The sequence below is a fragment of the Pseudophryne corroboree genome, chromosome 7, assembly GCF_028390025.1.
Source record: "Pseudophryne corroboree isolate aPseCor3 chromosome 7, aPseCor3.hap2, whole genome shotgun sequence".
Taxonomy (NCBI): Eukaryota; Metazoa; Chordata; class Amphibia; order Anura; family Myobatrachidae; genus Pseudophryne; species Pseudophryne corroboree.
The window spans coordinates 305,437,791-305,458,523 of record NC_086450.1 but is presented as its reverse complement, the minus strand read 5'-3'; the positions used below and the strand labels follow the sequence as shown (position 1 = coordinate 305,458,523).

At 46.6% G+C, this 20,733-nt stretch overlaps 1 protein-coding gene across 8 annotated transcripts in view; it reads right to left on the bottom strand.

Moving 5' to 3' along the window:
• METTL22 (methyltransferase 22, Kin17 lysine) overlaps positions 1–20,733 on the bottom strand; it is a 748,727-nt gene that overhangs the window by 278,221 nt on the left and 449,773 nt on the right. For 4 of the 8 annotated variants that reach the window (XM_063934257.1, XM_063934253.1, XM_063934256.1 and 1 more), the window contains one exon: positions 15,066–15,122. The exons of 3 other annotated variants lie outside the window; for them this stretch is intronic. In XM_063934257.1, coding sequence (XP_063790327.1) covers positions 15,066–15,122 — 57 coding nt within the window. The remainder of the gene's footprint in view (positions 1–15,065; positions 15,123–20,733) is intronic. One more of the 8 variants, XM_063934254.1, reaches the window with a different exon arrangement.

Here is a 20,733-nt window from a genome sequence, read left to right as displayed (position 1 = left end):
ACCAGGTCGGTTGCTAGGAGACCAGGGGCAGTGCACTGTGTGGCCTTACAGGGAGGTCTGCATTTCTGGGCGCCGCCATATTGGAGACCAAGTTTGAGGCATAGTTTTGGCTTCCTGTCCCTTCCAGCCAATCCAGGGAGAGTTCTCCTTATAAAAGGGGGCTGGTTTATGACAGGGAGGCCAGTGCTTCAAGTTACAACCCTGTTGTAGGTGCTTTAGCCCTGTGCTCCCAGGATTCTTGCCGTATTCTGGTTACTCCTAACCCTGCTTAGCCGATTCTCAGTTGCTGCCGCAGCCCCTGCCGCTCCTAACCTACTGCTGCCTGTGGAAGCGCTCCTGGAAACCCCGGTCCAGTAAGACCCTTTGGACACGGACGGCCCCAGGCTTTCTGCTTCGTCTTTCAAGCCACAGTCCGCAGTCTCCAGCCGCGTCTCTGAACCACCGTCCACAGTCCATTATCTACAGCCTCGTCTTTCAAGTCACAGTCCACAGTTCTTTGTCTCCAGCCACGTCTTTAACCACCATTCACAGTTCCGCAGTTCATTATCTACAGCCTTGTCGTTCAAGCCACAACCCATAGTTCTTTGTCTACAACTACGTCTTTAAGTCATCATTCACAAGCCACAGTTCCCTACCTCAGCCTCATTCTCAAGAACTACAGCTCACTGACTCTTAGCTCCACTTGCCTTCTGTATTGCCCTTGTCCCATGAGAAGGAACTATATCCAACCCCCTCGTTTTATTCATCCGCAGACAACTACTTCCTTGGGCAAGTCTCAGCTGCCGGATCCTCAAACCTTGCTAGGCGTGACAGTGGTTAAGTGGACAGTGGATACAACTGCATTTTTTTAGGACACTGAGGTCACTTTTTCTGACGTCTGTGTACATTCTCAGTATCGCCTGCCTAGAGAAGTGGGACCTAGATAGGATTTGGTACCGGGGAGACACTACCTCAAGCAATTCTCTAAGTCCCTGTGAACTAACGGTGGATACCGGCTACACGTCTAACACCAACATAGTTGTCAAAGCCTGAGTTATCCGGTTTGCAACAGGATGACTGCTGTGATATTTCATCTTCCTCGCAAAGGACTGTTGGACAGTCAATTGCTTACTGGAAGTAGTACAATTGGTCTACCGACTTCCCCTCTGGGATGACGATCGACTCCCAGCAGGAACTACAACAGCGCCAGCAGCAGTAGGCGTTACACTCAAGGATCCATTGGAGGAATCCCAGTTAGGAGAGGACTCGTCAGACTTGCCAGTGACATGGCCTGCAGGACTATTGGCGTTCCTGTCTAAGGAGGAAATTGATATTGAGGGAGTTGGTGGTGTGGTTTGCAGGAGCTTGGGTACAAGAGGAAGAAGGGATTTAGTTGTCAGTGGACAGCTTCTGCTGTTACCCAAAGTTTTTGAACTTATCAATGACTTCTGATGAATGTGCTCCAGGTGACATATAAGGGAGGATGTTCCTAGGTGGTTAACGTCCTTACAGCTTGACAAAGGCAACACACGGCTTGACACCTGTTGTCCGCATTTCTGTTGAAATAATTCCACACCGAAGAGGTGATTTTTTTAGTATTTTGACCAGGCATGTCAATGGCCTTATTCACCCCACGGACAACAGGTGTCTCCCCGGGTGCCTGACTTAAACAAACCACCTCACCATCAGAATCCTCCTTGTCAATTTTTTCCTCAGTGCCAGCAACACCCATATCCTAATCCTGTGTACTTCAACAGTGACATCTTCAATTTAAATATCAGGAACTGGACTGTGGGTGCTCCTTCCAGCACTTGCAGAGGGCGTGCAAATGGTGGAAGGAGCCACCTCTTCCCGTCCAGTGTTGGGAAGGTCAGGCATCGCAACCGACACAATTGGACTCTTCTTAGGGATTTGTGATTTAGAAGAACGCACAGTTCTTTGCTTTGCTTTTGCCAGCTTTAAGGTCCGTACACACTTAACGATAAAATGAGCGACGTCGCTCATTTTCCCCCTCCTTGAGCGACGTCGCTCATTTTATCATCAAGTGTGTATGCCGCCAGCGACGACAGATGCGCGGCCCCGCGGGTCGGCAACGATCGTCACTGTCGGTAGGGCATGCATGAAGGATGTGGACTGTCGTCCACGACCTTCATGCAGGGCTGGCAGGGGCGTGACGTCACTGAGCGATATGAGCAGTCATATCGCTCAGCGTGTATAGCCGGCCGGCCGTGGAGGGGGAAACATTAGACAATGTCGCTCACAGAGCGACATCGTCTAATGTGTATGGGCCTTAAATCTTTCCATTTTTCTAGTGGGAGGATGAGTGCTTCCATCGTCATGTGATGCTGAACTTCTAGCCATGAACATAGGCCAGAGCCTCAGCCGTTCCTTGCCGCTCCGTGTCGTAAATGGCATATTGGCAAGTTTACGCTTATCTTCAGACGATTTTAATTTAGATTTTTGGGTCATTTTACTGAACTTTTGCTTTTTGGATTGTACATGCTTTCTACTATGACATTGGGCATCGGCCTTGGCAGACGACACTGATGGCATTTCATCGTCTCTGCCATGACTAGTGGCAGCAGCTTCAGCACTAGGTGGAAGTGGATCTTGATCTTTCCCTATTTTACCCTCCAAATTTGTGTTCCCCATTTTTTAATGTGTGGAATTATATGCCAGTAATATATCTGGAATTAGACGGCAGTAATGTCTGAAATTAGATACCACTAGATAGATATCAGATACCACTGTGACTGGAATGATGATGACCGATGCACAGTGACAGGACACTACCACAGCATCCTATAGCAGCAAGATGCAGCACAAGAAACTGTACTAGCATTAGTAATGTAGTATTACTGAGCACCACAATGCAGCACAAGACAATGAGCAGTGATACTGAGCACTGATGATGATACTACTGAGAACTGACACTAAGCAGCAAGATGCAGCACAGGACACTGTACTAGTATTAGTAATGTAGTATTACTGAGCACCACAATGCAGCACAAGACAATGAGCAGTGATACTGAGCACTGATGATTATACTACTGAGAACTGACACTGAGCAGCAAGATGCAGCACAAGACACTGTACTAGTATTAGTAATGTACTGTAGTATTACTGAGCACCACAATGCAGCACAAGACAATGAGCAGTGATACTGAGCACTGATGATGATACTACTGAGAACTGACACTGAGCAGCAAGATGCAGCACAAGAGAGACACTGTACTAGTATAACTGAGCAGGAATAAGCACTGATATTGAGATTTGCCACTGAGAGAACGTAGCCACGTTCTCTCTGTACTCTCTACAATGCACGAGTGAAAATGGCGGCGATGTGCGGCTCTTTATATGGAATACGAATATCGCAAGAATCTGACAGCGGGATGATGATGTTTTGCCTCGTTCGGGTTTTTCCGAGTCAGGCGGGAACAGTTCGGGGGGGGGGGGGAGAACCGAACCCGCTCATCTCTAGTTTAGACGTCACTCCTTTCCTAGCCTGTATCAGGGTAGGAATAACCTTGTTTGGAATGCCCTTATGAGCTAATATCTGGCATTCAACCTCCAAGCCGTCAAACGTAGCCGCGGTAAGTCTCGATAATCCTCCCGAAAAGGGAGAGGCCACGGCTCTTCTAGCAGTAGATCCAGAAGATCCGCGTACCAAGCCTTTCTTGGCCAGTCCGGAGTAATGAGGATTGCCTGTACTTTTGTTCTCCTTATGAGTTTTAGAACTCTTGCAATGAGTGGAAGTGGAGGAAACACGTACACCGACTGGAACACCCACGGAGACACTAGGGTGTCCACCGCCACTGCTTGCGGGTCCCTCGACCTGGAACAATACCACCGAAGCTTCTTGTTGAGACGAGAGGCCATAATGTCCATTTGAGGTACTCCCCAAAGGTCTGTTACCTCCGTGAACACTTCCCCTGGATGGAGATCGTGTCTGCTGAGGAAGTCCGCTTCACAGCTGTCTACTCCCGGAATGAAGAGTGCTGACAAAGCTAACGCATGTTTTTATGCCGAGAGGATGATTTTTGTTACCTCTGACAATGCAGCTCTGCTCTTCGTTCCGCCCCGTCGGTTTATGTAAGCTACTGTCGTTACATTGTCTGACTGCACTTGAATGGCCCGATCTCGCAGAAGATGGACCGCTTCGAAAAGACCGTTGTAGACGGCTCTTAGTTCCAGAATGTTCATTGGTATGCCGGCTTCCAGACTTGACCACCTTCCTTGGAAGGTCTCCCCTTGAGTGACTGTGCCCCAGCCCCGGAGAATTGCATCCATGGTTAGAAGGATCCAGTCCTGAATCCCGATCCTGCGGCCCTCCAGAAGGTGAGGTAAATGTAGCCACCAGAGGAGTGAAATCCTGGCCTTTGGTGACAGACATATTCTCTGGTGCATGTGTAGATGAGATCCCGAACACTTGTCCAGGAGATCCAGATGGAAACCTCCCGTACTGCAGAGCCTCGTAAGAGGCCACCATCTCCCCCAGAAGACGAATGCACTGATGAACCGAAACCCGGGCTGGCTTCAGGACATCCCGGACCATTGTTTGTATCACCAATGCTTTCTCCCCCGGAAGAAACACCCTCTGCACTTCCGTGTCGAGGATCATTCCCAGAAAGGACAACCTTCTGGTCGGCTCCAAATGTGATTTTGGAAGATTCAGGATCCAACCGTGTTCCCTGAGTAGATGGGTTGTGAGAACAATGGACTGCAACAGCTTCTCCTTGGACGATGCCTTTATCAGCAGATCGTCCAGATACAGAATTATGTTCACCCCCTGTCTGCGGAGGAGAACCATCATCTCCGCCATCACCTTGCTGAATACCCTCGGTGCTGTGGAGAGGCCGAATGGCAGGGCCTGGAACTGAAAATGACTGTCTAATAGTGCGAATCGGAGAAAAGCTTGATGCGGCGGCCAAATCGGAATGTGGAGATACGCATCCTTGATATCCAGGGATACCAGGAATTGCCCTTCTTCCAGACCTGATATCACCACCCTCAGAGACTCCATTTTGAACTTGAACTCCCTCAGAAAGGGGTTTAGTAACTTTAAGTTCAAAATGGGCCGGACCGAGCCATCCGGTTTCGGTACCACGAAAAGGTTTGAATAGTAACCTTTGTTTTGCAAATGGGGTGGAACTGGTACAATTACCTGTGACTCCACCAACTTCTGGATGGCTTCCTGTAGGATAGCCCTGTCCGCCAGTAAAGCTGGCAAGCCTGATTTGAAGAATCGGTGAGGAGGGAGATTTTGAAACTCCAGCCTGTACCCCTAGGACACAATATCTTGCACTCAGGGATCCAGGCCGGACGACACCCAGACATGGCTGAAATGCCTGAGTCTCGCCCCCACAGGTCCCACCTACAGGCTGCGCGGCCCACCCTCATGCTGAGGACTTATGCGTACCTAAAGCAGGCTTCTGTTCCTGGGAACCTGAGGCAGCATGTTCTTGGATTTTGGTCGACCTCCCCTAAAGAAGGTGTTAGACGGCTTGGCCTTTCTTGCTTTAGTAGCCCAAAAGGAATGTGATGCAGGAGAAGTGAGAGGTTTCTTCATAGCCAGTGCAGCTGAGGGAAGAAAAGGTGACATACCCGCGGTAGCTGTGGAAATCCACGCATCCAGCGCTTCCCCAAAGAGAGCCTGACCTGTGTAGGGTAGGGTCTCCACACCTCTCCTGGATTCCGTGTCGGCAGACGACTGGCGCAGCCAAAGTCCTCTGCGAGCTGAGACAGACATGGAAGATATCCCTGCAGCCATCGAACCCAGGTCCTTCATGGATTCCACCATAAAACCTGCAGAATCCTGAATGTTACATAAAAACAATTCAACATCACCTTTATTCATTGTACCCAAATCTTCAAGTAACATGCCTGACCACTTTACTATAGCATTGGAAATTCATGCACAGGCAATAGTAGGACGTAGTATCGCCCCTGAAGCCGTGTATATGGATTTCAGCGTAGCGTCAATTTTGTGATCAGACGGTTCTTTTAACGCGGTAGATCCTGGAACAGGTAAAACCACCTTTTTGAGAGTCTGGATACGACGCATCAACTATGGGTGGATTTTCCCATTTTTCCTATCTTCCTCAGGGAAAGGAAAAGCAACCAGAACCCTTCTAGGGATCTGAAGTTTTTTCTCCGGGTTTTCCCATGCTTTCTCAAAAATAGCATTTAATTCTTTAGACTCATGGAAAGTTAGCGAGGCTTTCTTATTGTCTGTAAAGCAAGCCTCCTCAACCTGCTCAGGTGTTGTATCAGCAATATTCAATACATCTCTAATGGGCTCTATCATCAACTGCGCAGAGTCGGTATCAGTGTCATCCTGCATAATAAGGGCAAGAGCACGTTATTTTGGGAGCGTACGTCAGGGGGCCCGGAGGCAACATAACCAGCCAAACAGCCATAGAGTTCTGTAAAACCTGAGTTGCAGACTCATTTTGTGCAGCTCTAGTAGAAATCTGAGAAATCATGCTCGTAAGAGAGGCTAACCACTCAGCCTCCCTTGCTGGGAACTGTGCTAACACAGTGCAATACTGATTACATGGAATGGGATTATTCTGAGAGGACATATCCTCTGCAGCATATGACACAAAGTCCCTGGACATAGCTTAATGAGGACCACAAACACTCCACACACACAGTGAAAGGCAGACAGAGTTACCCCCAAGAACACCAAGAGAGTAACAGAGATTGGAGCCAACCCACACACAGCGCTTCTTGGATAGAGAACAGCCACTACCCAGCGCTGACTGTGTACCTTAATAGGTTACACAGTCTGTACACAGCCTCCCCCCTTCTACAATTCCTTGGTACCAATGCAAGATAGCTGGAGTTGATGAGGAAGGACAGCTCTCCCTTTCAGCGTCTCTGCAGGCAGGGAAAATGGCGCTGAATGCTGCTGGGCCCGCTCTGAGAAACTCCGCCCCCTTTGATGGCACTGCTTCCCGCTCTCTGAGGTATGTGCTGGCAGTGATCCGGGGTCCCTGACAGGCTTGCCGACCAGTGTAGGGTGTAGGTGCTGGGTCAGGGCGCCCCTCACAGCGCCGCACTATGTACCGCTGAGCTCCGGAGCGCAATTAGTACTGCGCTCCATACCCTGTTGCCGCCATCTTCACACCGGCTCCCCGCTTGCTAGGGGGCCTGGTGACTAACTCGCCACAAGTCTTCTGGCTCTGTAAGGGGGTGGCAGTATGCTGCCGGGGTGAGCGATCCCCTGTGGCGGCGATCGATAAATCCCCTCAGGAGCTCAGTCAGTGTCCTGTCAGCGGAGATAGTGGCTCAGACCCCACAGGGCGGACACTACTCCCCCCCTTAGTCCCACAAAGCAGGGAGGCTGTTGCCAGCAGCCTCCCTGTAAAATAATAAACTCTAAAAAAAAATCTTTTACTAGAGAAGCTCTGGAGAACTCCCCTAGCTGTGACCGGCTCCTCCTGGAACATTTTCTAAACTGAGTCTGGTAGGAGGGGCATAGAGGGAGGAGCCAGCCCACACTCTCAAACTCTTAAAGTGCCAGTGGCTCCTGGTGGACCCATCTATACCCCATGGTACTAATGTGGACCCCAGCATCCTCTATGACGTAAGAGAAAAAAAATCTGATTTTTCAATGCTTATTTATGCAGATACAAAATACGTAATTCATACCTAATAACTGATAATGACTAAAGTAGAGATGAGCGGGTTCGGTTCCTCGGAATCCGAACCCCCCGAACTTCAGCCTTTTTACACGGGTCCGAGGCAGACTCGGATCTTCCCGCCTTGCTCGGCTAACCCGAGCGCGCCCGAACGTCATCATCCCGCTGTCGGATTCTCGCGAGGCTCGTATTCTATCGCGAGACTCGGATTCTATATAAGGAGCCGCGCGTCGCCGCCATTTTCACACGTGCATTGAGATTGATAGGGAGAGGACGTGGCTGGCGTCCTCTCCGTTTAGATAGAGAGTGAGACACTTGATTTACTAGTAATTTAATTTTAGTAATTTTGGGGAGCATTAGGAGTACTCAGAGAGTGCAGAGTTTTGCTGATAGTTATACTAGTGACCAGTGAACACCAGTTTTATTTATTATTCAAAATCCGTTCTCTGCCTGAAAAAAAACGATACACAGTCACATACCATATCTGTGCTCAGCCTCAGTGTGCTGCATGATAATATCATCTATGTATAGCTGACTGTGCTGAGTGCTCACTGCTCACACAGCTTAATTGTGGGGGAGACTGGGGAGCAGTTATAGCAGGAGTACATAACAGTGCACACTTTTGCTGCCAGTGTGACTGACCAGTGACCACCAGTATATTGTCTGCCTGAAAAAGTTAAACACTCGTGTGGTGTTTTTTTTTTTTTACTCTATAAACGCATTCTGCTGACAGACAGTGTCCAGCAGGTCCGTCATTCATTATATTATAATATATACCTGCAGTAGTGATATATATATATTTTTTATATCATTATCATCCAGTCTATACTAGCAGACGCAGTACGGTAGTCCACGGCTGTAGCTACCTCTGTGTCGGCAGTGCTCGTCCATAATTGTATACCTACCTGTGGTGGTTTTTTTTTTTCTATCTTCTTCATACTAGTAGTTTAGGAGTCTGCTGCTGACAGTGTCCAGCAGGTCCGTCATTATATAATATATACCTGTCCTGCAGTAGTGATATATATATATTTTTTATATCATTATCATCCAGTCTATACTAGCAGACGCAGTACGGTAGTCCACGGCTGTAGCTACCTCTGTGTCGGCAGTCACTCGTCATCCATAAGTATACTAGTATCCATCCATCTCCATTGTTTACCTGAGGTGCCTTTTAGTTGTGCCTATTAAAATATGGAGAACAAAAATGTTGAGGTTCCAAAAATAGGGAAAGATCAAGATCGACTTCCACCTCGTGCTGAAGCTGCTGCCACTAGTCATGGCCGAGACGATGAAATGCCATCAACGTCGTCTGCCAAGGCCGATGCCCAATGTCATAGTACAGAGCATGTCAAATCCAAAACACCAAATATCAGTAAAAAAAGGATTTAAAAATCTAAAATAAAATCGTCGTCGGAGAAGCGTAAACTTGCCAATATGCCATTTACCACACGGAGTGGCAAGGAACGGCTGAGGCCCTGGCCTATGTTCATGGCTAGTGGTTCAGCTTCACATGAGGATGGAAGCACTCAGCCTCTCGCTTGAAAAATGAAAAGACTTAAGCTGGCAAAAGCACAGCAAAGAACTGTGCATTCTTCGAAATCACAAATCCACAAGGAGAGTCCAATTGTGTCGGTTGCGATGCCTGACCTTCCCAACACTGGACGTGAAGAGCATGCGCCTTCCACCATTTGCACGCCCCCTGCAAGTGCTGGAAGGAGCACCCGCAGTCCAGTTCCTGATAGTCAGATTGAAGATGTCAGTGTTGAAGTACACCAGGATGAGGAGGATATGGGTGTTGCTGGCGCTGGGGAGGAAATTGACCAGGAGGATTCTGATGGTGAGGTGGTTTGTTTAAGTCAGGCACCCGGGGAGACACCTGTTGTCCGTGGGAGGAATATGGCCATTGACATGCCTGGTGAAAATACCAAAAAAAATCAGCTCTTAGGTGTGGAAGTATTTCAACAGAAATGCGGACAACATTTGTCAAGCCGTGTGTTGCCTTTGTCAAGCTGTAATAAGTAGGGGTAAGGACGTTAACCACCTCGGAACATCCTCCCTTATACGTCACCTGCAGCGCATTCATCATAAGTCAGTGACAAGTTCAAAAACTTTGGGCGACAGCGGAAGCAGTCCACTGACCAGTAAATCCCTTCCTCTTGTAACCAAGCTCACGCAAACCACCCCACCAACTCCCTCAGTGTCAATTTCCTCCTTCCCCAGGAATGCCAATAGTCCTGGAGGCCATGTCACTGGCAATTCTGACGAGTCCTCTCCTGACTGGGATTCCTCCGATGCATCCTTGCGTGTAACGCCTACTGCTGCTGGCGCTGCTGTTGTTGCTGCTGGGAGTCGATGGTCATCCCACAGGGGAAGTCGTAAGACCACTTTTACTACTTCCACCAAGCAATTGACTGTCCAACAGTCCTTTGCGAGGAAGATGAAATATCACAGCAGTCATCCTGCTGCAAAGCGGATAAATGAGGCCTTGGCATCCTGGGCGGTGAGAAACGTGGTTCCGGTATCCATCATTACTGCAGAGCCAACTATAGACTTGTTTGAGGTACTGTGTCCCCGGTACCAAATACCATCTAGGTTCCATTTCTCTAGGCAGGCGATACCGAAAATGTACACAGACCTCAGAAAAAGACTCACCAGTGTCCTAAAAAATGCAGTTGTACCCAATGTCCACTTAACCACGGACATGTGGACAAGTGGAGCAGGGCAGACTCAGGACTATGTGACTGTGACAGCCCACTGGGTAGATGTATGGACTCCCGCCGCAAGAACAACAGCGACGGCACCAGTAGCAGCATCTCGCAAACGCCAACTCTTTCCTAGGCAGGCTACGCTTTGTATCACCGCTTTCCAGAATACGCACACAGCTAAAAACCTCTTACGGCAACTGAGGAAGATCATCGCAGAATGGCTTACCCCAATTGGACTCTCCTGTGGATTTGTGGCATCGGACAACGCCAGCAATATTGTGTGTGCATTAAATATGGGCAAATTCCAGCACGTCCTATGTTTTGCACATACCTTGAATTTGGTGGTGCAGAATTATTTAAAAAACGAGAGGGGCGTGCAAGAGATGCTGTCGGTGGCCAGAAGAATTGCGGGACACTTTCGGCGTACAGGCACCACGTACAGAAGACTGGAGCAACACCAAAAACGCCTGAACCTGCCCTGCCATCATCTGAAGCAAGAAGTGGTAACGAGGTGAAATTCAACCCTCTATATGCTTCAGAGGTTGGAGGAGCAGCAAAAGGCCATTCAAGCCTATACAACTGAGCACGATATAGGAGGTGGAATGCACCTGTCTCAAGCGCAGTGGAGAATGATTTCAACGTTGTGCAAGGTTCTGCAACCTTTTGAACTTGCCACACGTGAAGTCAGTTCAGACACTGCCAGCCTGAGTCAGGTCATTCCCCTCATCAGGCTTTTGCAGAAGAAGCTGGAGACATTGAAGGAGGAGCTAACACAGAGCGATTCCGCTAGGCATGTGGGACTTGTGGATGGAGCCCTTAATTCGCTTAACAAGGATTCACGGGTGGTCAATCTGTTGAAATCAGAGCACTACATTTTGGCCACCGTGCTCGATCCTAGATTTAAAACCTACCTTGGATCTCTCTTTCCGGCAGACACAAGTCTGCAGGGGTTCAAAGAACTGCTGGTGAGAAAATTGTCAAGTCAAGCGGAACGCGACCTGTCAACATCTCCTCCTTCACATTCTCCCGCAACTGGGGGTGCGAGGAAAAGGCTCAGAATTCCGAGCCCACCCGCTGGCGGTGATGCAGGGCAGTCTGGAGCGACTGCTGATGCTGACATCTGGTCCGGACTGAAGGACCTGCCAACGATTACGGACATGTCGTCTAATGTCACTGCATATGATTCTCTCCCCATTGAAAGAATGGTGGAGGATTATATGAGTGACCGCATCCAAGTAGGCACGTCAGACAGTCCGTACGTATACTGGCAGGAAAAAGAGGCAATTTGGAGGCCCTTGCACAAACTGGCTTTATTCTACCTAAGTTGCCCTCCCACAAGTGTGTACTCCGAAAGAGTGTTTAGTGCCGCCGCTCACCTTGTCAGCAATCGGCGTACGAGGTTACTTCCAGAAAATGTGGAGAAGATGATGTTCATTAAAATGAATTATAATCAATTCCTCCATGGAGACATTCACCAGCAGCAATTGCCTCCACAAAGTACACAGGGAGCTGTGATGGTGGATTCCAGTGGGGACGAATTGATAATCTGTGAGGAGGGGGATGTACACGGTGATGAATCGGAGGATGATGATGAGGTGGACATCTTGCCTCTGTAGAGCGAGTTTGTGCAAGGAGAGATTAATTGCTTCTTTTTTGGTGGGGTTCCAAACCAACCCGTCATTTCAGTCACAGTCGTGTGGCAGACCCTGTCACTGAAATGATGGGTTGGTTAAAGTGTGCATGTCCTGTTTATACAACATAAGGGTGGGTGGGAGGGCCCAAGGACAATTCCATCTTGCACCTCTTTTTTCTTTCATTTTTCTTTGCGTCATGTGCTGTTTGGGGAGTGTTTTTTTGAAGGGCCATCCTGCGTGACACTGCAGTGCCACTCCTAGATGGGCCAGGTGTTTGTGTCGGCCACTAGGGTCGCTGAGCTTACTCACACAGCTACCTCATTGCGCCTCTTTTTTTCTTTGCGTCATGTGCTGTTTGGGGAGTGTTTTTTGGAAGGGCCATCCTGCCTGACACTGCAGTGCCACTCCTAGATGGGCCAGGTGTTTGTGTCGGCCACTAGGGTCGCTGAGTTTAGTCACACAGCTACCTCATTGTGCCTCTTTTTTTTCTTCTTTGCGTCATGTGCTGTTTGGGGAGTATTTTTTGGAAGGGCCATCCTGCCTGACACTGCAGTGCCACTCCTAGATGGGCCAGGTGTTTGTGTCGGCCACTTGGGTCGCTGAGCTTAGTCACACAGCTACCTCATTGCGCCTCTTTTTTTCTTTGCGTCATGTGCTGTTTGGGGAGTGTTTTTTGGAAGGGCCATCCTGCGTGACACTGCAGTGCCACTCCTAGATGGGCCAGGTGTTTGTGTCGGCCACTTGGGTCGCTGAGCTTAGTCATCCAGCGACCTCGGTGCAAATTTTTGGACTAAAAATAATATTGTGAGGTGTGAGGTGTTCAGAATAGACTGAAAATGAGTGGAAATTATGGTTATTGAGGTTAATAATACTTTGGGATCAAAATGACCCCCAAATTCTATGATTTAAGCTGTTTTTTAGGGTTTTTTGAAAAAAACACCCGAATCCAAAACACACCCGAATCCGACAAAAAAAATTCGGTGAGGTTTTGCCAAAACGCGTTCGAACCCCAAACACGGCCGCGGAACCGAACCCAAAACCAAAACACAAAACCCGAAAAATTTCCGGTGCACATCTCTAGACTAAAGGTGAACTGGGATGAGAAATGAAATCAGATCCCAAAGGAAAATAAATCAGTCATGTAACTGTAATGTGTTATAAAAATCTCCTGAAAGATGAACATTGTACAAGATTTTGTCTTTGATACAGAAGCAGAATAAACAAAAGAACAGACTGCAAGTAAATCCAATAACATGAAACAACAAAAACCCTTTGTAATTATTTGCTTTACATAAACCAAATGTCCTTTCATATTAAATTCTGCAATGCAAAATAATACTTTGCAATAACTACATTAAGCAGCTAACTCCGTAGGGATTTAGGAACATTTGCCATTATCAGTACTTATATAGGAAAGCTGTGAAAATTTTCAAATATGCCAACATTTAACTGTGACTTGCAAATTCGTTATTTCAGTAATTAGAAAAAAATTCCAATAAGAAGTTTAGAACAGTAGCTACATTACAGGTAACAAAATAAGACAAAAGCCTTGAAATAAATACTGTTTTTTAAAAACAAAAAAGAAAGAAATGGCTTGTTGTGCACTGACCAGAAGTTACATACAGTATACAGATGTGTCTTTATAGACTGTGTACATTGGTCCTTCTCAGTGCATTAGCGTCTTTATCACTCAAAATGTGTCTTGTTCACATAAATAAAACAAATGTACAGTAAGTGACAAAACGACATTGTTAGATTGTACTGATCAGAAATGAGTCTGAATCTGTATATGAAGTGCTGTGATGCAGTGGTTGAGGCTTTTTCTCATGCAAAGTTTTGTTGCGCTTCATCTACAACTTTGTACGTGGCTGAAACAAATTCCTGCTTGGTTAAAATGGCAGCCCAGCGACTGTAGTACACTTTCAGTGGTGTTTCGTTGCATGCCAACAAGATGCACAATGTAATGAAAAAGAAAAGTTACTGTACACATCTCGGAGTAGCTCAGTTGCGCTTGGAGTCTTGCGCCATATGGTATTATGAGGATAGGTCTATAAGGACACATCTTTAATATGGCGCTGACTAAGCCTGAGGCACCTAAAACATGTACTCTATTATCTTTGGTAATCTCGGATATTACTAATAGTCAAAACAAAAAACAGAGAACATCATTCATTATTAACAAAATGGCTATATTTAGAAAGAATTTATTAGTATGTTTACATTTTTTGCTAATTTTTACAAATAAACAATAATGAAGCTCACAGGAGGAAATGTCATCCATTTAATAAATTAGACGTTAGAAATATTTACACATCAATTTCACTAATGTAGCTATGGGTAAACAGTCTGATAATGACTGCTAATTAGCTCACATAAATGCTGTAAATTACTGCACGCCAAACTCTTACACAGTAGAGCACATTATCTGAATAAATTACCAGGGGGGTGCAGTATGGTATGCCGGCGCCGGGATCCCGACCACCAGCATACCGCCAGCTGGGCGAATGCAAATGAGTCCCTTGCGGGCTCGCTGCGCTCATCATGTGGCGGGCACGGTATTCTCTCTCCAGGGGGGTCGTGGACCCCCAAGAGGGAGAATAGTTGTCGGTATGCCAGGTGTTGGGATTCTGGCGCCGGTATACTGAGCGGCATACTGAATACCACCCTTACCAGGAAACTCTCTCACACCCTCCTTTTATTTATTAAATGTATTACACATACTGTATATTAGGGACTATGTGGAACAGATTTTCATAAGCATGGCACTCTGACATTTATCAAAGTACCACACTGACATTTAGTGATAAGCAAAGGATGACGGGTACATGTGTCATTTTAGTATCGCTGAGGATTTGCCAGTGACAGATCCTTGATATAGGAATTGCTCAGGATATTGATGAAAATGGCTCAAACTTACCATAATATAATACATGCTTATAGATAAGCCTCAAAGGTTTGAGATAATTATCACCATCTACTGAAACACAAAGACATTTGCAGATTTCCTATCCATTCCGTACATGTGTCGTCTATTTACTGTATATGTTTTATTCCACTACCCATGCTGATCTGAAAATGTGTTATGTAGCGGTGAAGCTTACCCTGCCTCCTGTTTGGCATCCTATTAATCCCTCTCTTATCTTCTGTAAACCTTTCTGCTTTATGTGGATGCAAATGTAAAAACCAAGAAGAATAACATTACCAGCAGTGAGTATAAAAATACTAAAATATAGATTTTGCCAGTGGGAAAGAATACAGAAAGTTTTAAAATAATTAAAATGACATACATCTTTTCATAGAGAAGAATAGACAATACAATGGCTTATCTTATAATTAGAACAAATATTAAGACTAAAATAAACACACACATATAGACAAAACATACATTAATATCTAAAACAAAATAAAGTTACTATCTGCAGTTATTGCCGTGCATATAGTAAAAAATGGCCAGTATGTGATATCATGTGACTGATCATAGTTGTCTGGCACTTTTCAGATTACCAGGTTATTTGGGGTAAATTTACTAAAATGGGAGTTCTATTTAAGATGGGATGTTGCCCAAAGCAACCAATCAAATTCCATGTATTATTTTCTAGAAGGTGCTAGATAAATGAGAAGTACTGTAGAATTTAGGTGGTTGCTATGGGCAACATTCCATCTTAAATAGAACTTCCATCTTAGTAAATGTACCCCTTAATGTCCAAATTGGTATGTAAATTCCAATACTTAGTGGTAAGTATCTCAGGTTTATTTCCTAGAGCCCACTTTAAAATATAACTGGTACGTATCTTCTAACAGCATATTGAGTTAGCCAGATGAGCTGTATATAGCCTAGTAGAGGATTGGTAGATATTTATCCTGTGATAGGTAAGAAATCCTCTACATAGGAATTACTCAGTATGTTACCATAATATAATACATGCTTAAAGATAAGCCTCAAAGGTTTGAGATTAATGTAACCATCTACTGAAACACACAGACAATTGCTGACTTCCTATCCCTTCCGTACATGTGTCGTCAACATACTGTACGTTTTTCAATCTACTGTCCATACTTATCTGAAAATAGGATTTTGATTACCTATCCGTAAATCCTTTTCTCGTAGTCCATAGAGGATGCTGGGGTCCAATTTAGCACCATGGGTATATAACAGTGTGGGCTGGACCCTCCCTCTATGCCCCTCGGTTCCGTTATGAATGGTCGACCATGTTATGGTCGACAGTAATTAGGTCGACCACTATTGGTCGACATTGACATGATCGACATGGACACATGGTCGACACATGAAAATGGTCGTCACGTGACAAGGTCGACATGAGTTTTGTAACTTTTTTTGGTGTCGTTTTTTGCATAAAGTGACTGGGAACCCCAGCTTCGGGCATGGTGCCTTCGCTCCACTACCGCTTCGCTCGGCACAGATTACCGTTCCAATAGTAGTCCACGTGGATCGTAAAGTATGGAAAAGTTCCCCAAAAGAAAAAAGTGAAAAAAAAGTGAAAAAAAAAAAAAAAAAATTATGTCGACATTTTCATGTGTCGACCATTTTCATGTGTCGACCATGTGTCCATGTCGACCATGTCAACCAATAGTGGTCGACCTAATAACTGTTGACCATAACATGGTCGGCCATGTGAACGGATACCATGCCCCTCCTACCAGACCCAGTCTAGAAACTCTGCCCGAGGAGCCGGACATACTTAGAGAGAAGGAAAACACAGATAGTGGTGAGATTCACACCAGCTCACACATAACAGAAGGAAAGCAAAGCTAACCAACTTGGAACAATTCAGCAACAGCTGAAACAACAATACTGAACCAAGTAACAATGCAGGAATATGAAGCGCTGGGCGGGCGCCCAGCATCCTTTACGGACTACAAGAAAAGGATTTACCGGTAGGTAATTAAAATCCTATTTTCTCTTACGTCCTAGAGGATGCTGGGGTCCAATTTAGTACCATGGGGATGTAACAAAGCTCCCAGTACAGATTAACCAAACTCTAGGTCCTCAGAGGCCAAAGTATCGAACTTGCAAAACTTAGCAAACGTGTTCGACCCTGACTAAGTAGCTGCTCAGCAAAGCTGCAAAGCCGAGACACCCCGGGTAGCCGCCTAGGAAAAACCCACCTTACGAGTATAGTGGGCCTGAACAGATTTTGGACAGGGCAGGCCTGCCGTAGAATAAGCATGCTGGATAGTAAACCTGATCAAGCAAGAAATTGTCTGCTTAGTAGCAGGACACCCAACCTTGTTGGGATCATAAAGGACAAATAAATCGTCCGACTTCCTGTGACGAGAAGATCTCTTCACATATATTTCCAAGGACCTTACAACCTCCAAGGACCGTGAGGTAATTGAGGAGTCAGTAGCCACTGGCACGACAATAGGTTGGTTGATATGAAAAGCAGACACAACCTTCGGAAGAAATTGTTGACGCGTACGGAGCTCAGCTCTATCCTCATGGAAAACCAAGTAAGGGCTCTTGCATGACAATGCCCCCAATTCAGACACACGTCTAGCAGATGCCAATGCCAATAGTGTGACTGCTTTCCAAGTAAGAAACTTGACCTCAACCTCCTGTAATGGCTCGAACCAATCCGAATGCAGGAAGTGCAACACCACATTAAGATCCAAAGGTCCCGTAGGAGGCACAAAGGGTGGTTGGATGTGCAACACTCCTTTCAAGAAAATCTGAACCTCTGGGAGAGCAGCCAATTATTTCTGGAAGAAAATGGACAAGGCCGAAATCTGGACTTTTATGGAGCTCAAGCGTAGGCCCACATCAACACCTGCTTGCAGAAAAAGGAGAAATCGTCCCAGTTGAAACTCTACCGTAGGAAACTTCTTGGATCCACACCAAGACACATATATTTTCCCAAATCTGATGGTAATGTTTAGACGTTACTCCATTCCTAACCTGTATTAGGGTATAAGATGGCCTTGTTCGGAATACCCTTCCGAGCTAGGATCTGGCGTTCAACCTCAATGCTGTCAAACATAGCCGCGGTAAGTCTTGATAGGCGAACGGCCCCTGCTGAAGAAGATCCTCGCGGAGAAGTAGAGGCTTCGGATCTTCCAGCAGCAAGTCCAGAAGGTCCGCGTACTAAGCCCTTTGCGGCCAGTCCGGAGCAATGAGGATCGCCTGAACTCTTGTTCTTTTTATTAGCTTGAGAATCCTTGGGATGAGTGAAAGTGGAAGGAACACATACACTGACTGGAACACGCACGGAGTTACCATGGCGTCCGCCGCCACTGCTTGTGGGTCTCGTGACCTGGAGCAGTAGCTCCGAAGCTTCTTGTTGAGGTGGGAGGCCATCATGTCTATGTGAGGTACGCCCCACCGGCTTGTTACCTCTGCGAATACCTCCAGGCGGAGGCTCCATTCTCCTGGATGGAGTTCGTGTCTGCTGAGGAAGTCCACTTCCCAGTTGTCCACTCAATGAATTAAGATTGCTGACAGTGCCAGCGCGTGCCTTTCCGCCAAGAGGAGGATTCTCATTACCTCTGACATTGCGGCTCTGCTCTTCGTTCCGCCCTGTCTGTTTGTTTATGTAGGAGACCACTGTGACATTGTCCGACTGAACTTGAATGGCTCGATCTTGCAGAAGATGTGCCGCTTGTAGAAGTTCCAGCACGTTTATTGGAAGGACAGATTCCTGACTTGACCACTTTCCTTGGAAGTTTCCCCCTGGGTGACTGCTCCCCAACTTCTGAGGCTTGCATCCGTGGTTAGAAGAATCCAGTTCTGAATCCCGAACCTGCGGCCCTCGAGCAGGTGAGAAATCTGCAGCCACCATAGGAGGGAAATCCTGGTTTTCGGCGACAGGCGTATCCGCTGGTGCATGTGAAGATGTAAACCCTTGTCCAGGAGATCCAGCTGGTAGAACCGTGCATAGAATCTTCCGTACTGTAGCGCCTCGTAGGAGGCCACCATCTTTCCCAGAAGGTGAATGCACTGATGAACCGATACCCGGGCTGGCTTCCAGACATCCCGGACCATTGATTTGATCCCCAACGCTTTCTCCAGTGGTAGAAACACCCTCTGCACTTCTGTGTCAAGTATCATCCCCAGGAAGGGCAGTCTCTTTGTCAGTTCCAAATGTGACTTTGGTAGGTTCAGGATCCATCCATGATCCTGGAGTAGTCGAGTTGCGGAGGAGTAGCATCACCTCTAAAATGACTTTGGTGAACACCCTCGGTGCTGTGGAGAGGCCAAATGGCAGTTCCTGGAACTGATAGTGACAGTCCAGCAGCGCAAATCTGAGATAAGTCTGGTGAGGCGGCCAGATCAGAATGTGAAGGTATGCATCCTTGATATCTAGGGATACTAGGAATTCCCCCTCCTCCAGACCTGAGATCACCGCTCTCAGAGACTCCATCTTGAATTTGAAGACCCTCAAATAAGGGTTCAATGACTTTAGGTTTAATATTGGCCTTACCGAACCATCCGGTTTCAGTACCACAAACAGGTTTGAGTAATAAGCTTTGTGATGTAGGTGAGGTGGAACTGGAACAATGACATTTGTTTGAACCAATTTTTGAATGGCATCCTGTAGGAAAACCCCTTCTGTCAACGAAACTGGCAAGCCTGATTTGAAGAATCTGTGAGGTGGGAGATCTTGAAACTCCAGTCTGTACCCCTGGACAACAATATCTGTTACCCAGGGGTCCAGGCATGATGACGCCCAGATGTGACAAAAATCTTTTAGTCTCGCTCCCACCTGTCTGACTTTCAGGTCCACCGTCATGCAGAAGATTTTGAGGAAGCAGCACCCGGTTTCTGTTCCTGAGATCCTGTTGGTGCAGGTTTTCTGGATTTCCCCCAAACTCCCCTAAAGAAAGTGGAAGGGGGTTTTGACTACTTAGACTTTGAGGTCCAAAAGGACTGCAGCGTAGACGTAGGATAGAAAGGCTGACTTAGCCGCAGTAGCTGCGGAAATCCACGCATCCAATGCGTCCCCAAACAGAGCCTGACCTGTGAAAGGTAGGTTCTCCACACTTTTCTTGGCTTCTGCATCCGCAGTCCATTGGTGCAACTAGAGTCCTCTGTGTGCCGAGACCGCCATAGAAGTAGCCCTTGCATTCAGCATGCCAAGGTCCATCATGGCCTCCACCATGAAACCTGCAGAATCCTGCATGTGACACAAAAGCAAGTAAATGTCACACCTATCCATGGTATCTAAATCCTCAAGTAATGTGCCTGACCACTTTACCATGGCTTTAGAAATCCACGCACAAGCAATGGTGGGCCATAAAGCTACACCAGTAGCTGTGTATTTTGATTTGTGTAGTCTCAATCTTGCGGTCAGCCGGCTCTTTTAAAGCAGTTGAAAAAGGGACAGGCAAAACCACCTTCTTTGACAACCTGAATACAGAAGCGTCAACTATAGGGGGGTTTTCCCACTTTTTCCTGTCTTCCTCAGGAAAAGGGAAAGCAATGAGAACCCTTTTAGAAATCTGGAATTTTTTCTCTGGGTTATCACAGGATTTTTCAAATAAAGAATTTAATTCCTTAGAAGCCGGGAAAGTAAGGGAGTATCTCTTACTATCAGTAAAATAAGATTCCTCTACCTGTTCAGGTACCATCTCAGTAATATGTAAAATATCCCTAATGGCTTCAATCATCAGTTGCACCCCCTTAGCGAGTGATGCATCCCCCCATGCATATCCCCCTCACCGTCCCCTGTATCAGAGTCGGTATCAGTGTCAACTTGCATTATCTGGGCAAGTGTACGTTTTTGTGGGTATGCAGAGGGGGTTTTAGACGAA